Source organism: Anguilla rostrata, chromosome 11, assembly GCF_018555375.3.
Source record: "Anguilla rostrata isolate EN2019 chromosome 11, ASM1855537v3, whole genome shotgun sequence".
NCBI classification, from domain to species: domain Eukaryota; kingdom Metazoa; phylum Chordata; class Actinopteri; order Anguilliformes; family Anguillidae; genus Anguilla; species Anguilla rostrata.
The window spans coordinates 37820492-37839972 of NC_057943.1; the positions used below are offsets into that span (position 1 = coordinate 37820492).

General features: G+C 43.4%; 1 protein-coding gene across 1 annotated transcript in view; it reads right to left on the bottom strand.

Moving 5' to 3' along the window:
- The window catches only part of LOC135235089 (copine-5-like), a 225068-nt gene that overhangs the window by 5687 nt on the left and 199900 nt on the right, over positions 1–19481 (bottom strand). Inside the window, exons 16-21 of the mRNA XM_064300284.1 lie at positions 19343–19389; positions 18478–18659; positions 17237–17364; positions 15783–15885; positions 5019–5076; positions 1734–1807 (exon numbers count right to left, since the gene is read on the bottom strand). Of these exons, the coding sequence (XP_064156354.1) occupies positions 1734–1807; positions 5019–5076; positions 15783–15885; positions 17237–17364; positions 18478–18659; positions 19343–19389 (592 nt within the window). The remainder of the gene's footprint in view (positions 1–1733; positions 1808–5018; positions 5077–15782; positions 15886–17236; positions 17365–18477; positions 18660–19342; positions 19390–19481) is intronic.

The window sequence follows — 19481 nt, forward strand, 5'->3', positions numbered from 1 at the left end:
AATCCATAAAGCACTGCACGTCCCTGCAACCCTGGTTCCTAGTGACACTGCTCGCACACCGCATGGATCCATTTCTCATCAATACTGAATGAGTTCCTGTTGTTCGTTTCTTGACTCTTGATGCTTGTACACTATCGACGTCCATGTTGAATCACACAGTCAATTTGCATGAGTTAATCTGGAAAATCCAGGCTGTGAGGTGTCAGCTCACACTGTGGGGGTGTGGGGGTGTGGGGGGTGCGGGGGTGTGGGGGTGTGGGGGTGCGGGGGGTGCGGGGGGGAGGGTAATTTAGACAGGACTGGAGTGCACAGAAGAGGAGAACAAGCCTTACCCAAGAAGGGTGCAAGCTACCGTTCCAGCCTGCCACTAAAACATCCAAAATGACTAACCATTTTCTTTTTTTTTTTGCTCTAGCTGGGAAAGATAAAAAGCCTGCATGCATACCAGCCCTTCTCAGATAAGACTGGGTACCCCAGGGATACCACAAATGAGCCGTTCTACCATTCTTTCACAGAGATGTTCTGTCCCCCCCCCCCCCCCCACCCCACCGCCTAGGCAACCAAGAAAACATGACACAATGCTATTGCCCTGGGGAAATGGAAGCATTATTCGTGAAATGACTGCTCCAAAATCCGCTGGTAAAAAGTTTGACCCGGTTACTGAAGGTACATTTCAAAGCTGAGATAGGCTGGCTCATTTATCTAAGAGCTTAAGAGCTCCCAGCCGGGAACTCCCCTTAGTAACAGGTTTATAATTTCAAGGTTTTAATACTATTTGTGAAGTGGGATGAGAAAACAATTAGAAAAAGTACCGCATGAAATCGGCAAATGTTCATGTTCTGTATATTTTTAAGATAAATATATGTCCCATGTCTTGCATACATCTTTGGAAAAAAAATACAGTGTAACAAGAGAGTTATTTATTAACATTAACTCTCACATGGCTTAAAAACTGAACAGTAGCATTTTGTTTTAAACCAGCCTGAAATATGTTGGTTTTGTAACAAATCTGATGATCTCATGTCCTTCATGAGCTCATCTGCTTGACATTTGCTGAGCCCAAGAGGGAGCTTTAAATAAGTCAATACAGCACAGTTCGGCTAACCGACGTCATGCCTTAGAGTAAGATTGAATATTGTTGTTCAAATAATGCTTGTGATAACTGGACAGCCAATACTGCACATTTTACAGGTGCCATGACATTTTGCTATGAACAATCTGTAAGATATTTTGTAAACTAAACATAAAGTTACACTTAAGGTGATGCACAGAAACATGCACCTGCAAACACAAAATAAGTATCATATATAATCATGCCGGGGCGACATAGCTCAGGAAATAAGAGCGGTTGTCTGGCAGTCGGAGGGTTCGATCCCCCGCCCTGGGCATGTCAAAGTATCCCTGAGCAAGACACCTAACCCCTAATTGCTCCCAACGAGCTGACTGGTACCTTGCATGGCAGCCTTTCACCATTGGTGTGTGAGTATGTGTGTGAATGGGTGAATGAGAGGCATCAATTGTAAAGCGCTTTGGTTGAAAGCGCTATATAAATGCAGTCCATTTACCATTTACCATGCCCCAATGAGGCCCTCGCATGGTACGATTGCAATGCCTCATTTTTACAACCACATTCATTTAAGAGTCATTCCTAGTCAGCCAGTGGTAGTGGTCCATAGATTTGTACCGGCCACATGCTCATGTCGGCTAACCCAGTGGACACTCTGAAAATTCACCTGGACGATGTCTCGCTCCGCCAGCTTCCCTCGAGAGGAGATCCTCACATCATCGCCATCCAGCTCCACCATGGCTGAAAAGACACAAGACACCATGTATATTAGCCACCTTAAGGGCAGGTGCCACTACCGTGACTTCTGCCTCAGAAACAGACAGACTTTGGTCAAACAATAATTTCAAATACTGAGATAGCAGTAAAATTTCTGCAGACTACTAACAGCTCTAAAAGTAACATACTGTATTTTTTTTAAATATTCAGAATAAAATTTGTATTTCATGTAACTGTGCCTTTTGATTGGTTTTATTGAACATTCTCAGTGATCTGTGGCAGTGGTTTCAAATTTTGCTGACATCTCAGTATTTACCAAGAGTTGAAGTATTTCAAATACACAGCCTGTCTGGAAAGCATCATGTCTGTGCCATGTCTGCACCTCATCTTTGAAAACATGCAAGAAAACACCTGTGTAAAATCAAAGCAAGCAGAAGGACTGAGATAAAGACTTGGGCACACCCACAGACTCTCAACAGCAGCTGCGAACAGTTGGTCTAAATTCACGTCACGAAACGTGTTCGAGGCGCATCACTGGTGGGATGACATCCGTTTATTATCCAGACAGTTTGGCACTGATAATTACTCTGCACCCGCCAATTAACCCCAGCCACTCTCACCAAAATCTCCCAACTCCAGACCCCCCCCCTCCGGGTCCCCATGCATCAGCTGAGGGTATAATTACAACAATGTGTTGATCTGGTTCAAACCCTGAAAAAGAGGAGTGTTCAACACCAGAGTGGAGTGTGGAATGTTTGTTCTGGCATGAATATGTATTTCACAGCATTAAAGTTGTATTTTGTGATAATGATGAAGTTGTAAGAATATATATGTGATGAAGATGTTATGATATGTGAGGAATATTTTGCAATAAAATATGTGTGCAGCACAAATTGTGATAAAAATGCTATATGTTGTGACAATGTGTGATGCATATGTTTTGATATATGGTAAATACATGGGGTGTATTTTGTGATATAAGGCACATATTAGAGGTGCCTGTTATGGTATGGATATGTTGTGATATAATGTACATACATGGGGTGTATTTTGTGATATAAGGAATATATTAGAGGTGTTTGCTATGGTATGAATATGTTGTGATATAATGTACATACATGGGGTATTTTGTGATACAAGGCACATATTAGAGCTGTTTCTTATGGTATGGATATGTTGTGATATAATGTACATACATGGGGTGTATTTTGTGATATAAGGAATATATTAGAGGTGTTTGCTATGGTATGAATATGTTGTGATATAATGTACATACATGGGGTATTTTGTGATATAAGGCACATATTAGAGGTGTTTGCTATGGTATGGATATGTTGTGATATAATGTACATGCATGGGGTATTTTGTGATACAAGGCACATATTAGAGCTGTTTCTTATGGTATGGATATGTTGTGATATAATGTACATACATGGGGTGTATTTTGTGATATAAGGCATATATTAGAGGTGTTTGCTATGGTATGGATATGTTGTGATATAATGTACATACATGGGGTGTATTTTGTGATATAAGGAATATATTAGAGGTGTTTGTTATGGTATGGATATGTTGTGATATAATGTACATACATGGGGTGTATTTTGTGATATAAGGAATATATTAGAGGTGTTTGTTATGGTATGGATATGTTGTGATATAACGTACACACATGGGATGCAATTTGTGATATAAGGCATATATGAAGGTGTTCGTTATGGTATGGATATGTTGTGATATAATGTACATACATAGGGTGTATTTTGTGATATAAGGCATATATCAGAGCTGTTTGTTATGGTATGGATATGTTGTGATATAATGTACATACATGGGGTGTATTTTGTGATATAAGGCATATATTGGAGCTGTTTGTTATGGTATGGATATGTTGTGATATAATGTACATACATAGGGTGTATTTTGTGATATAAGGCATATATTGGAGCTGTTTGTTATGGTATGGATATGTTGTGATATAATGTAGACACATGGGGTGTATTTTGTCATATAAGGCACATATTAGAGGTGTTTGTTATGGTATGGATATGTTGTGATATAATGTACATACATGGGGTGTATTTTGTGATATAAGGCATATATGAAGGTGTTTGTTATGGTATGGATATGTTGGGTCCAGAAGGGATGAGACGGGAGCAGACGCTGTGTGCTGGAGGGGCACTGTCCGTTCAGCACCACAAGCATTCCTGACAGACAGAAGAGATGCAGGACCATGGACAGCGACACCGCCACTCTCTGCAGCTACTGTAGCTCTTCCCTAATCACCCAGCAGATACCCATTATACCAGGACAGGGGCCTCTATATAAGACCTTGTTTTCAAGTCTGAAGGGGGGAGACCTTTTTCCGTTTTGCCACCATATGCCCTGGGTCGTATCTGTCTGAATTATTTTTGTAATGCCTTTATGTAAGCAGGGCCTGTTGTCATTTTGTAAATACCTTCCCTTGGTTTCCCTGAAAGGGGCTAATAAAACCACCAGCTAAGTCTCTTCCTGGAGGTAGTATTTTCCATTCATCACATGACAGTGACCACCCCTATGTGACCATGCGATGTTACAATGTATAGAATGTATTCTGTGATCATTTACAAGGGGAAGCAACTGTTGAACAAAGGTCTGTGGTGACGGAAGATGAAATACAAAATTGTTGTTCGCTGTTCAATGCTATCAATAAACAATAAGTACCCAAGGAAGTTGGGTACACAGTGAAAGAATTTAGCTACTTAGTCATCTGTCTGATAGCCTGCAGGGAGAGCTTTAATGCAAATATGTACTCTGGGTAATTTGAAAAGGAAAAGCTCTCTCGTAGAGGGTTCTATCAACTCCATTAACAGACGTTACAATGGCGAACATGACTCAGGGGTCCCCATTAACAAAACAAAGCCTTTTTTGTGAGCATGAACTCAACCTGGGGTCATCATACTTTTCATAAAGCAGAATACAAAAATATCCACACAGGGCAAAGGCCAAGGACACCACCCACACAGCGAGAGCACTGGTGCGGTACAATGGCTTGGAACTCAGAGGTTGTCCTTAACTGTCACTGTAGCCTCGAGCAAAGTACATACAGAATTGCTTCAGTTAGACATTCAGCTGCATAAATGCCTTGCGTGAGTGGCCCTGGATAAGAGTGTCTACTAAAGGCCCACATGTATATAGTGCATTAAGTCAGGCTGAAGCAAACTGTGTCAAGACGATTTAGAGGATCGTCTCTTACCATCAAACTCAGCCTGGCCAACTCCAACAATGATGATCGACATCGGAAGCTTAGCTGCCTGAAGGAAAGAGAAGAACAACGTCCATTAAGTGCAGGAGAAAAAAAAAGTTGAGACAGCTCGTGTCAGCCTTGTAAAAAGGAAGGAACATGTCTCTATTCTGGCTGCGCGCCCCAAGTGTTCTGACATGGACAATCAGGAGAGAGCTGTGGTCCCATGATGGTGCTGTTGCCAGCTCTGAAACCACAAAACCACAAATGCTTTAACCAATCGCTGATCCATATATTCAATTTATCACCAAGGACACAAATGCACACTTGCATACTAAACTGAGTATGCCCTGACACGCTGTAGAGACAAGCTTCCATCCTCCATGCTGCACATTATATACTGCATTTGGCTACTGTCACATTTTAGTGTGTAATGAAGCTATGAAGAATTTATATTCCAGTGTCACATGACGGGGATAAGCAGGCACAGAGATGAATCAGTAATCCCTGGATAGAGAGCGACTGTTCTATCTACAGTGTTTGTGTGCAGGACTCAACAGGCAGACAGACAGACAGACAGACATGCAGACTCACGAGATACACAGCTCTGTTGCATCTTTACGAAATTCTTTAAAGGGTAGGATGGCACTAGGGCAATGGATGTTCCAAGATGTAATACAGCACTGAAGACTCATGTTATGAATCTAGAACCTCCTATAGTTACGAAGCAGAGAACATGGAAGGAACTTATGAGCTAAGGTAAATCTATTGAATCTGAGGCCTTTAACACTTTAAAAGTTTAAAAACCCAGTTTAGACTGACAAGACTTTCACATTGCACTTCATTCAGAATTCTGGATAGGGACAAATCCAGGGCTGCAGTATGAGTGCTGAGGACGGGGCGTGGGGTGTGGCTTTGGGCTGGATTTTGTTTCATTTACTGAATGCGTTCTTCTTCCAGCTCTGTGGATGACTGGCTTTGGTTGCTGAGCTGCAGTGGAAGCATTGCTGTAACAGGTCCAGGTGGAGGCACTGCTCTCCCTCCAAGGCAGCCATAACAGGGTCAAAAGGCTAAATTTATAAAGCTGATTCGGAGTGGGAGTGGCAAGCCAATGATGGGGCTCGCCAGACACTCCCACACCCTCCTTCACTTCAGGACTGGGGAAGTTCAGGACTGGGGAATGCAATTCCGATGGGAAAAAAGCATTGGAATCTGCAGAAGGAACCCATGGCGGAAGAAACTTCCAAGTTGGCCTACAAAAATACATCATCGCTGTAACACTCTACTGCAGACTGGGGGAGGTCTGTGTTGAACATCTAATAATTACACTTGAGGGAGGGAGGGCTGTTGGCTAGGTCGTTGCTCAGATGGACGCTCTTATTTTCTCTGGATAAAAGTACCATCTCCTAAATGAATGTAATGCAATTTGCACATCTGTTCAGATCTGGCTTTTAAAATCCTCTGCGTCTTCCCTCTTCTGCTCCAGGCTTTCTCAGAGCTGGGGGGGGGGGGCAGCTCTGCAAGGGGGGAGAAAGCCACCTGTCTCGCCTCCAATGAGCCAAAAGTGACCACACCTCCCAGCACCGCCCAGCACCTCCCAGCACCTCCGCAGAAGAGCCATTCCACAAACCCCATGCAGTAATTAATTATTCAACCACCCTGCCATTTGCATGCCCGTCTCCCACTGTGACTGGCAGCCCAGATTTCCAGTGGATAATTAGGAAATGAAAAAAAGACATGCCTTTCTCTGTGGAATACTGCAGTAAGGCGACGAGCTGGGGCATCCGCGCCGGCTCCAGACGTTACTCTGAACTGGCACACGCTCACAGCGTTAGCTTAGGCACACCGTCCTGGGGACGACCACCTGAGCTTTCAAAGGTCAACTGACGCGATGTACCTTGAAGACATTTCTTATGATTCATTCATTTGAGCAACCCTCAGCCACGTTTCCACAGACAGGCCTGCCAGTTTGAGTCAAAAGCTCAACCAGGTTTGTGCATAGATCTTCAAGCCGAAGACTCAATCCGCCAGTCCGTTTGCTGATCTACTGCATGAAGCTGCATCAAACGGATTACAGGCAGAACACCTTCCTTTGGTCTGCCCTGTCAGTTTCACTCCTAAACCACCCCGCCCCCCCCAAATGAGCAAATGAGCTTGTCTGACAGGATTCTTTCATTAAAGGATGGGGGCTCCAAAAATGCACTGATACTGTAAATGAAGAGTGCGCGTTTGTATACCTGGTGTGGATGAGGACACTGAGGAGGGGTGAGCAGGGAGCTAAGCCCATAATCACGGCAGGTGACATTTGTTTCAGCCACTGAACTAATGGGCCATGGCGGATAATCCTTTTGGTGGGAAACAAATGGGACTGGCGGGCATTGGGATGGTGTTCCGGTGGAGGGTGGAGTAGCCCCCCCCCCGTGTAAGAGAGCCACAGCCAGCTTCTCAAGAGCAGGGGTGAAGGTTCAGGGGTCAGGGGCCAGACTCTATGTGTTTCAGCACCTAAGAGATTCATTTAACCCTTTAAGGTGTAAGTGTGTTAGGGGGAGGGGGATCTGAAAGCTATCCACATGGGGTGGAGTAACCACAAGCTCTCGAAAGACTAGAGGAAGGGGACAAAGAAAACAAACATAAAAATAAATACTCCTAAGGGAGAATATCCCAGGTATACAGGACTAAGTAGACTACCCGTGAAAGGGTGCTTAAGGACAAGGAGTATTCAAACTGGACAGGACAGAATAATGTACTCCTCTGGGTGGTAAATCCTGCTGTTAAATACTAACAAAAAACTACCCAGCGGAAAGGGCAAAACTGAACAGAAAAAAGGAGCATAATAAAACTGTCTCATAAACAGAACTGAGAGTGTAAAGAAGGTGAAAACTAAAGAAAACAGCCCTCGAAACGAGGATTGATAGAAAAGCACCCAAAATGTAACGCCAAGTAAGAGATTACTGTGCAAATAGCAAATAATCCCTCAAGTCTGAGCATTCAATACAACAGAGATCTCTTCAAAATAAGAAGAGAGACTGTTACAGCACTGAAACGTTACAAACACACTGACAGAATACCGGCTTACGTGTAACAAAAGTTGACACAAAAGCACTAACTCTCAGGCCAGCAAGAGCTTGAATAGGCACTACAGCAGGTGAACCCAATTAGCCCAAACAGGGGAACTACAGCAGGTGGACCCAATTAGCCAAATCAGGGGGAAGAAGTGACAAGGATGCCCTCCAGTGGCCAAGGATAGCCACTACCACCCAGAACCATGACAGTAAGATCATAAATATGTCATTAGAATGTTCTTAACTGAACATTCTGATGCTGATGGTAATTGGGAGCAACTGAGTTCTAGAATACTGACTAGGATTTTGAAAAAAAACCTCTTCAAAGCTTAAATAAGCTTTGGAATCTTTCGAGTCCACACAGCCTGCTTCCAAAACCTAAACTCATTCCCTGCTCTAAATGATATCAAAATGCAGAGGTACTGCACCAGCCAGGTCAGGGAGCTCAGGTGCGTTTGGGTTCATGAGATAAACCACTCTTGATCAACACTGGTGAAGATCAGGGACAGTCAGAATGCTGCTGACCTGCTCCAGACACAAGGACCAGGGCACACTGGAGGGGTGTGAGGGCACAATGAGGCCACAGTGTGGAGACTACTGAGGAGCCCTCTGAGATGAACAGTGGGGTCTTGCACTGCAGAAAATTCAGCTTGTGCTTGCCTTGTAATCAGATCTTATTCTTGTCTCACAAGTAGAAAATATTAGCTTGTTTTAAGTTACTTTTTCTTGTCAAGTGAAATTGTCTTACCCCATTGGCAAATCTTGAAATGCGTAGAACTGTCTCACCTCATTGGCAAACGTTTTGACTTATTATGCAAAAAATAATAGAGTCTTAATATAAGGCTAAAATACTTATTAAGATTGACTATTGTTGTGCAGTGTGAGCAGACATGAAGAGGAGATGGGGACTGGTCAAACTGGACTAAAACCAGTACACTGAGTGCCTGTGGGAAAGCAAGCGGTCCGTGCCCCTGGCGGTAGTGGGAGTGGGGATGGCCCATGGTCAGTGTCACACTGGCTGAAATAAGCAGACGAGCCGATGCAGGGCTGGGGCAAGTGAGGCCAGGAGAAGGGGGCCAGGCTGGCTAACGGCGGCTGGGGGTTTTCTAACGGCAGGCAGGGAGAGAAGTGTGCGGCGGGCCGAAATGTGCCAGGATGGGGGAAAGCAGGTCAGCGTTCCTGAAAAGGCAAACACTAGGAGAGGCGGAAAACACACACGCGTTCACTGCACATGCAAACATACACACAAGGCCACACACACTCACACGTGCACACTCACACACACAAACACACCTAGGACAAACATCAGACCTGAGCCAAATAAAATGCTTTAAATACTTTCCCCACTATTTATTGACTAATTACTAGTTACTAACTAAATACTAATTTTAACAGTGTCACCTATTTTCACAAAAATTCTGAACAAAATTCTCCGTTGTGCAATTTGTGTCTGTAATATATCGTCTTTAAAACTCTCAGGGATTTATACGAGAGTTTTCACATTTTATCACACAAAGCCCAATATCTCATTAATTCATAGTCACATCAGTGTGTGTTAAGTGTGGATATGTACAGTAAATAATCACGGAGAGAAGAAATGCAGCCATGCTTGGGCTACCCCTCTAATAATATAACAGGCTGCATTGCTAAACTCTAGTTTCAGTCATGCTCATGTGCAATTATTCTGTGCCTGATACCTACAACAAAGTATTTATTGAGAGCCATTGATAGTGACAATCCCCCAGAGAGGATAAAACCTGTATTGGGTTACATAACATGAAACTGAAAGCAAATAAAATTATCAATTACTATGCTGTGTTCAGTAATTGAAACTCTGTAGTAGACTGCAGTCACATACAGTCAACATAATTACCAAGGATTAGTTATACATTACAAGGCATTGCCCAGTATAAAGCTTTTCAGCATTAACGATAGAATTTATTTATTTATTTAGGATCCCCATTAGCAATACACAGTGTGCAGCTAATCTTCCTGGGGTCCGAACATAAAATACCTACAATACATACAAGATTATATAGTGAGACATAAAATCAAACAAACAGACAGAATAATACGAAACAGTAACATTAGAAAAAATAAAATAAAAATAGTAATAAATGAAGAAGAATAATAATTTAAAATATATATATATATACTGTTCAGATGCTTACACAAGGACAACTGAGTTAAGCCACCTTACGTAAAAAATACGTAATATTTATCCTATTAAAATAGGATATCTTACGATATGTTCCACATAAGCCAATGTGTGTAAAAAAGATAGACTAGGTCGTTCCCTGCTCTGTAAATCTACACAGTAGAGGGGACTCCTCCAAATAAATATGTATAGATCCCCTTTTTATTGAAAGTTTGTGTGCATGTTTGGCAAGAGTGAGTATATGAGGTAGTATACTGTGTTTCCCTACAGGGACTGCAAACATTACCCTGAAATGAAAGAAAGCTCTGGTCAACAGTTGAATTTTCATTACACATAGGAATTACAGAAAGCCATTCTGCCTGTCCAAGCGTTTGGTCTCTGGGGAAATCTGGCTCCATAATTTATAGGTGTGAGTGCACGGTTTTTAAGGGGACCGCTCCCACAGTACGTGAGGAGAATTCAAGAGTCGAGCACTCCGTTCTCACAAAAATATCAAAGAGGGAGACCCTTTGATCAGAAATTCAACGCATGCATAGTGACTACCCACTTAGCGCACACTTGGTCTGACCCACTGGGGATTGAAATAAGCCTCACATTCTGAACACACAGGTCCAAATCATAGACTTCTTTTGATGAAAGTGAACCATCAGGAGCTATGGAATTCTACAGTGCAAGGAAAATGCTGCCATTTGCTCCTACTCTTTAAAAAAAAATGCAAATTACACTTTAAATTCAGGGTCACTGGAGGGGAGGAGAATTGGGCCAGTGCTGCGCTTAACTCTTAACTGGTTGTTCAATTAATTACTCGTGAGTACTCTTTACACAGTCTTGTCCATAGCACTATGAGCTCGCTTGTGTGAATGTCAGTGAATAAAATCAAACTGATCTGTATCAAGGAGGCATGACCAAATAATTACCCTGAGATGATGAGGGTGCATGCCAAATCTTTTCGAACTCGTCATCTACTGTTAGTGTGCCACCACTAGTGTGCTACCGTTAGTGTGCCACCGCTAGTGTGCTACCGTTAGTGTGCTACCGTTAGTGTGCTACCATTAGTGCGCTACCGCTAGTGTGCCACCGCTAGTGTGCTACCGTTAGTGTGCTACCGCTAGTGTGCTACCATTAGTGTGCCACTGTCAGTGTGCCACTGCTTGTGTGCTACCATTAGTGTGCTACTGTTAGTGTGCCACCGCTAGTGTGCTACCGTTAGTGTGCTACTGTTAGTGTGCCACCGCTAGTGTGCTACTGCTCGTCAGTGGCAGGTACAGCTGGTGGCTGGATGCAGGGAACCCCCAGGCAGGCACTGACAGCTTGAGCACTGTCCTGGTAATTTCTACCATGTTCTAGAGCATTCGAATCAACTATAAATTGAGAACAGGTAATGCAGTTGTTCTCTAGTCAGTTTCTAGTCAATTGCAAGTCATGGCTAAAACCAAAGAGCTTAGTGAGGACCTCCGGTTGCACATTGAGGCTGCTCACAAGAAGGGGAACTGCTACAAAGCCGTATCCAAGTGTTTTCAAGTGCCAGTGGCCACAGTGCAACGCATCATCAAAAAATACAAGGAGTTCCACGCTGTGAAAAATCTGGGCGTGGCAGGAAGCCAAAAGTGACCCCTGCGCTGGCAAGAATGGTAGTGCGAGAGGCCAAGACGAATCCAAGGATCACCACCAAGGCCATCCTGAAGAATCTGAGCAATTCTGGTACCAACATCTCAAGGCAGACACTCCTGTGGACACTGCACTAGGCTGGCCTCCATGGACGCCAACCAAGGAGAACTCCACTTCTCCAAGACAGGCACACAAAAGTGCAAAAAGCTTGTTGGCAATTATAAGAACCGCTTGGAATAATTTTGGACATGGAATGTTTTGTTATAATGTTAAAAAAAAAAACATAAAAATATGTAATATATTTAATTAATATCTCTAACACAATGTCTTACCGTCTTTTGTCACCTTCTTATGTCACTTCCAGCCAGAAGCAACCTATTCGTCAAATAAAAACTCAAAGCCGCAAACCACCGTGCTGCCAGATATGCAGTAGATACTACAAGCATCGTTTGTCCTGATTCATTTTCCTGTTGAACTCAATGGAAAAAATATTCAGGAGACACAATGCTTGTAATATCTACTGCATAGCTGGCAGCAGCACGGTGGTTTGAGGCTCACTTGATACCTTGGACCCTTGATGACTTAAAGACATTTAGCCAACAAAACTGTTCCATACTGTATCAGCATAATTTACAGCTGAATCTAGTCCCACCCCCCAATTCCCATAGAGATCCATTCAAATGCAAAGAGTTTTTGTATTGCTTGTAGGACAACCTGAAAATAGGATATCCAGACTCTGATGATGTTAATAGGTCACAGACATCAGGAAGTGATTGCATGCAAATGATATGCAACCAAATACAAAACATAAGTCTTTTATTTGACATTATGTTAATTTGTCTACTGCATAAGTGAATTTCCCTGTTTCTAGCTTTTCCCCGAACAGTCCACTGCAGCAAAAGTAAATGAGCAAATGGTGGCACAGAAAGCCATTTTGGGCTTGGCCCATTTTTTTCCCCAGGAGTGTATATATATATTAGGTGACAGGAGTGGCACCCAGTGTGGTCCTCTGCTGCTGTAGCCCATCTGCTTCAAGGTTTGACGTGGTGTGCGTTCAGAGATGCTCTTCTGCATACCTCGGTTGTAACGTGTGGTTATTTGAGTTACTGTTGCCTTTCTATCAGCTCGAACTAGTCTGGCCATTCTCCTCTGACCTCTGCCATCAACAAGGCATTTTTGCCCAGAGAACTCGCTGGATATTTTCTCTTTTTCGGCCCATTCTCTGTAAACCCTAGAGATGGTTGTGCGTGAAAATCCCAGCAGTATATCAGCAGTTTCTGAAATACTCAAACCAGCCTGTCTGGCACCAACAACCATGGCACGTTCAAAGTCACTTAAATCACCTTTCTTCCCCATTCTGATGCTTGGTTTGAATTTCAGCAGATCGTCTTGACCATGTCTACATGCCTAAATGCATTGAGTTGCTGCCACGTGATTGGCTGATTAGATATTTGCGTTAATGGGTGCAGTTTGCAGTTGAACAAGTGTACCTAATGAAGTGGCCAGAGAGTGTATACAGTCCCCTCCAAAAGTATTGGAACAGCAAGGTCAATTCCTTTGTTTTTGCTATACACTGAAGACAATTGAATTTGAGATCAAAAGATGTACATGAGATGACAGATCCGAATTTCAGCTTTTATTTCCTGGTATTTTTTTATCTAGATTTGTTAAACAACTTAGAACATATCACCTTTTGTATCAGACAACACAATTTTTAGGTGAGTGGCAGGTGTTTCTTGTTGCCCAGATGTGTCCTGTTAGATTGATTGATTAAACAATAAATAGTTCTGAATGTCTGCTCTTGGTTTTTGCCTTGGGTTTTGCCTGTGAAAACTGCATTTGTGTTATAAAAGATAAACTAACATGAGGACTAGAGAGCTGTCTTTGGGAGAAAAGCAAGCTTAGAAAAGAGGGGAAATTGATCAGAGCCATTGCACAAGCATTGGGGATAGCTTGTACGACAACTTGGAATGTCCTGAAAAAGAAAAAACCGCTGGCGTACTGAGCAACAGATATCGAACAGGTCGACCAAGGAAAACAACAGCAGTTGATGACAAACAATGTGAAAGCTGTGAAGAAAAACCTCAAAACATCAGTCAGTGACATCACAAACAATCTCCACAGGACAGGGGTGAAGGTATCTCAATCAACTGTTCAAAGAAGACTTAGAGAACAGCAATATAGAGGATACACCACAAGATGCAGACCATCGGAAGAATCGGAAGACGAGATTACAATTTGCAAAGAAGTACAGAGATGAGCCACAAAAGTTCTGGAACAAAGTTTTATGGACTGATGAGACCAAGATTAACCTCTACCAAAGTGATGGAAAGGCCAAGTGTGGAGAAAGAAGGGATCTGCTCATGATCCAAAACATATAAGCTCATCTGTGAAGCACGGTGGAGGAAGTGTCATGGCTTGGGCTTGCATGGCTGCTTCTGGAGTGGGCTCACTAATCTTTATTGATGATGTAACTCATGATGGTAGCAACAGGATGAATTCAGAAGTCTACAAAAACATTCTGTCTGCCAATTTACGGAGAAATGCGTCCAAACTAATTGGGAGGAACTTCATCATGCAGCAAGACAATGACCCAAAACACACTGCCAACACAACAAAGGATTTCATTAGGGAGAAAAAGTGGAAGGTTTTAGACTGGCCAAGTCAATCACCAGACCTTAACCCAACTGAGCATGCATTTCACCTCCTGAAGAGGAGATTGAAGGGAAAACCCCCCCGAAACAAACGACAACTGAAAGAGGTTGCAGTAAAAGCCTGGAAAAGCATCACAAAAGAAGAATGCAACAGTTTGGTGATGTCAATGGGTCGCAGGCTTGATGCAGTTATTGCAAGCAAGAGATATGCTACCAAATATTAAGTGTTATTTGCTTTCATTTACTTAAATACTCTCTGTTCCAATACTTTTGCTCACCTAAAAATTGGGTGGTCTGATACCAAAGGTGCTATGTTCTAAGAACTCTTGTCTCATGTTCATCTTTTTATCTCAACCCCAAATGTATTCAGTGTATTGCAAAAACAAAGGAATTGGCCTTGCTGTTCCAATACTTTTGGAGGGAACTGTACATATATATATCTATGTATATATATATATAATCTTGCACACTCACAAAAGCAGCTACAAATAGAAGACAGACAAACAGTAGAGTACATTTAACATTGTTAACCGTCTGTGGAGCCTGACCAGGGGGAGATAGAGCAGCAGACAAGATCTTAAAAGGAAGGTGTGGCTGTTCTAACAGTTTGACTAACAGTCGCAAATTCCCTTTAAATCCAGTCTGCTGTGTGGTCGCGGCCTGTGGCTGGTGGAGACGCAACGCTGGCAGAGTGCCGGAGACCTCCGGAAGGGAGAGAAGGGCAGGGAGAGAAGCTGCGGGTGGGCCGTACGCCGGCTCGGGGCAAGCGGCCCACACACGCTCACAAAGACTCTGGAAATACAAAGCGCGCAGACGAGCTCACTGTCATCAGGGAGTCAGCAGGACTCCCAGCTCACTGGCTGCACGCTGGTAAAGAGAGACATCGTTGTCTTCGGTGGATGTGCTTTTATATGCGATAAGGAAGGAGGTTTCAGCGTAACGCCCGCAGTTAAAACTCAATAAAGAACTGCAATTAAAAAATTCAATTGAACATTTTTTTTTCAAACGGGGAAACATGAGTCATTCTGCATTGTACTTCTTGTTAGAAGATCAAGCATTTATTAGATCTTTAAAAAAACAGAATCTATTATGAGTCACATTAAAAAAAAAGAGTCAACTGTAAAGCAGCTGTGTAAAGACAGTTGACACTCAAGACTAACTGTATTATGATGTGTAGCAGTTAACTAGTGATTTTAAATGGCTGTTCTTTCTATGCGGAGAGGGAGAAGAGGTACACCAAGAATGATCATTTTTGTTTTCCCACTTTGCATTGTCCTGTTTCCCCAACACTCACATTCACGATGGCCTCCTTGGTCTGGGCCATGTCTGATATGACTCCATCGGTGATGATGAGGAGGACGAAGTATTGTGAGCCGTCCTGCACAGCAGCCGCGTACCTGGGAGAAAGGAGAACGTCGGGGGAGTGACATTTGGGATTCAATCAGACACGGTGGACATCAAAGATGGTGGAGGAAATGACAAGATAGGCATGTGAGGCAAAACAATGGCATGCTGAAGTCTGGAGTAGTCCACTGGGGAACTCAATGGACATGTTCTGAGATTATTAATGACTACAGAGAGTCAGGTCCTAGGTATTAAAATCTCATCCGAAGAAAAACTCGGTCTACAACATTGTCCCCATTCACTCTGTTGGGGCACTGGGGGTAAACTCGGGGTATAGAGCAATGCTGATCAACTGAATCCTCGTTGAAGTCTTGCCACTACCGGAATAAGAGGCACCAGGCAAACTTCAGAAAGACCAATCCATCTCTTCATTACAGGTGTTCACATTCACACATTGCGCAGGGTGAGGATGATCCTTTCCCCCTTTCTAAGGGCTCAAGCTGCTTGTGCTCCTCCCTGCCACCTGGTGGCTTGGGAAGCAAATTACGCTCATGCTTAGCAAGTCTAACCATGTCAAAATGGAACTCCTAATTACCCTGGAGAATGACAGAGTGATCAGATGGAGAGAGATTCACTGCAGTTTGCACTAAAGAGGTGCCCTCTTCTTCATGCAAACATAGACCATGCACTTAGGAGTTAACAAGTATGTACACATACACACACACACATGTACACACACACACACACACACACAGACATAACACACATACACACACACACACACACACACACACCGACATAACAGTCACATATGCATGCATTCAACATACACACACACACAGACCACACACACACGCACACACACAGACACACACACACACACATGCATTATAAAGTTATTGGGAGTAAGTTATAATGTGATGGGGCTGTTCTATGGTCAAAGCAATATGAGGACATTATCAGAGATCAGATATATTCATGTTTATTACTAACAATTTTAGCTACCACGGAACATCCATTTTCATATTCATAATAATAATCTTCCGTAGTGATTGTATATTATGGCATTCTGGAATATTTTCAAATTTTTCATTTTACCAGCATCTAAAGAGTTATTTAAAAAGTATTTTAAAAATGCACATCTGACACACAAACCCACACTTCACACACACGCTGTGCCTCCCACACAAACACACACAAATACCTCAGGCTACCAGTGTGAAGCAACCTTACTCTAATAATAAAGGTTGTTTTCGCGTTTTTATCAATATCTAAATAGCTGCATTCCAAAATACATGTTTGCCCCACATTTGGTAGTTATTGCGCTTTGGTACAAACTATGATCTCTTGTGGTTGAAGGGAATTATGGGAAAAGGCACAGCATTGGTGGTCTGGTGATTGTACCTGGCCACGTGATTGACGACTGGGGCGAAATTGGTCGGGCCGTAAAGCTGGACAGTCTTCAGGCTCTGGTGGTAGGCCTCGAGAATCCCCTCCATCCCATTGCAGTACGGGTTTTCAATATTGCCATTCTGAAAAAAAAAAGAAAAGTAAAATGACGCCTGTAACAATCCATCACTTCAGTACACTCTGCCTTTCCTTAATAACGAGTAACGTTTTATCTCAGCTTTCAATTAGAACGAGCTTCTTTATGAAAAGCCTTTTCCAATTAAAACTATTGCACCTCTTACTGTAGAATCCAACACCTGGAACAAGGCTGAGATTTGCTGCATTAAAATCTAGGTCAGGCAGAGATGTGGAAATGATGACTGGATTCCCGCAGGCCCAAAGGGGTTTTACTGTGAGAAATGCAAGCGGCAAATGAGTGATTGCAATGAAGCGCAATGGGAAGTCAGGCAGCTTGGAGGCTGTGAAAATATCAATATGAAGATACAGGGTGCAGACTATAACTGGCAGTTTAACAGCTTATTAGTTCTGTACAGTGGCCAGCAAACATTCTGCTGACTGAGAATAATCAGATTGAGAGCTTAGAAGAACCGTGCGCTCCTGGGAAAGGCAGCACGAATTGGGCTTTAGCACAACAAACTGAAAAGGCTGTGAGGCTTAGGGCATCCAATTTACACTTCAAAAATAAAATGTGAAATAAGTTTCAGCAGGATTTAGCCCCTGATTTATAACCAGAAACACAAAAGCCAACGCGCAAACATTCACGCTGATTCATGTGAATGGGTCAAACAAACACCCGTAATAGACAACTTTTCCTCCTGTTTTCTTGTCAGGATCTTCAACATGTACAGTATTTGAATTTTGGTGTGAGAGAATTCCTGTTCTTCCCAATCAGATGGTGCATATTTTTCCTGTATCTCTGGCATTTTGAGGGGGGTGGGGTGTGTGTGTGTGTGTGCTTGTTTGTGTGTGTGTGGATGCCTGTGTTTGTCTGTGTGTGGGTGTGTCTACGTGTACATGCATGTGCATTTGTGTGTGCGTATGTGTGTGCATACACGCGCATGTGTGCGTGCATGTGCGTAGGTGTATGCATTTGTGCACGTGTGCGTATGCGAGTGCGTGTGCATATGTATGTGTTCATGGGTGTGCACTTGTGTGAATATGCGTGTGTGCGTGTGCTCGTGTGCACGCATGTGTGCGTGTGAGTGAGTGTGCATGTGTACACAGTAGAGCGTTACCAGGGGGAATTCGTGTGAAACACGCCCGTCGGGCGGTAGCTTTGCACCAAAGCCGAGCGCGGGGAACATCTTGTCGCTGTCGTAGTCCTGGATGATCTCGCCTACTGCCTTCAGCGCCATGGCATAGGCGTTCATCTGGTACGGGTTCATATAGTGCAGCGACGTGGACTGGGATGGATTACCTGTGGGAGGGCAAAGGTCAGGTGTCAGGGGTCAACAGCTAGGGTCTGATTGGAGTCAAGATACAGATGCCGGCTTGAAAGCACTAAGCCAGGCTACCTGATCAGGGTCATCTACACGGCATGGAGTCCTCAGGGGTGTGAGAGTAAATGCTACAGAATCAATAACCAATAATAGTTCAGAAATTCCAGCACGGGTACAAATGATTCATGAACTACCCTTGTGTGTGTTTCTCTGGGCTTCATGGTGGATCTGATAGGCACAAAGCCCTTCCAGGTATGATCACCCATATCAGTATTGCGGGAGGTAATTATTATTATGTGTAACCTTTCAAACCACTGGAATGGCAAAAGGGTTTAGTTGTCTCATTTCCTTTCCCGGAACCGAAAGGTCACTGGTTTCATTCCCGTAGCAGGACATGAGCCCGGTACTTAAGCAGCCCTATTTCCATACCCAGCAATATGGACGCTCGCTAATGAATGTCACCCTTGTTAAGGCCAGCTGCTAAAGCAAACAAACAATTTGAAGTATCCAAGAGTGCCTGTGCTGGTAGCACAAGAGCCCACTGAAACAGTGAGGGGAGAGATTGGGAGACAGAGGTGTCTCTCCCTCAAGCGCACTTGTGTGAGAGTCAAGAGCCATTGTGATGCTTTTATTCTAACAGTGCACACGAGAGAGCACTCACCGTTAGAGGCGGTGAAATCAATAGCCACCGTGAAGTGGATCTGGGTCCTGGAAGAGAGGAGAGAGGCGACAGAGAGGGAGAGTTTGTTTGTGCGTATGTGTGTGTGTGTACCCATTCAGAGGAAGGTCTTGGAGGAGAG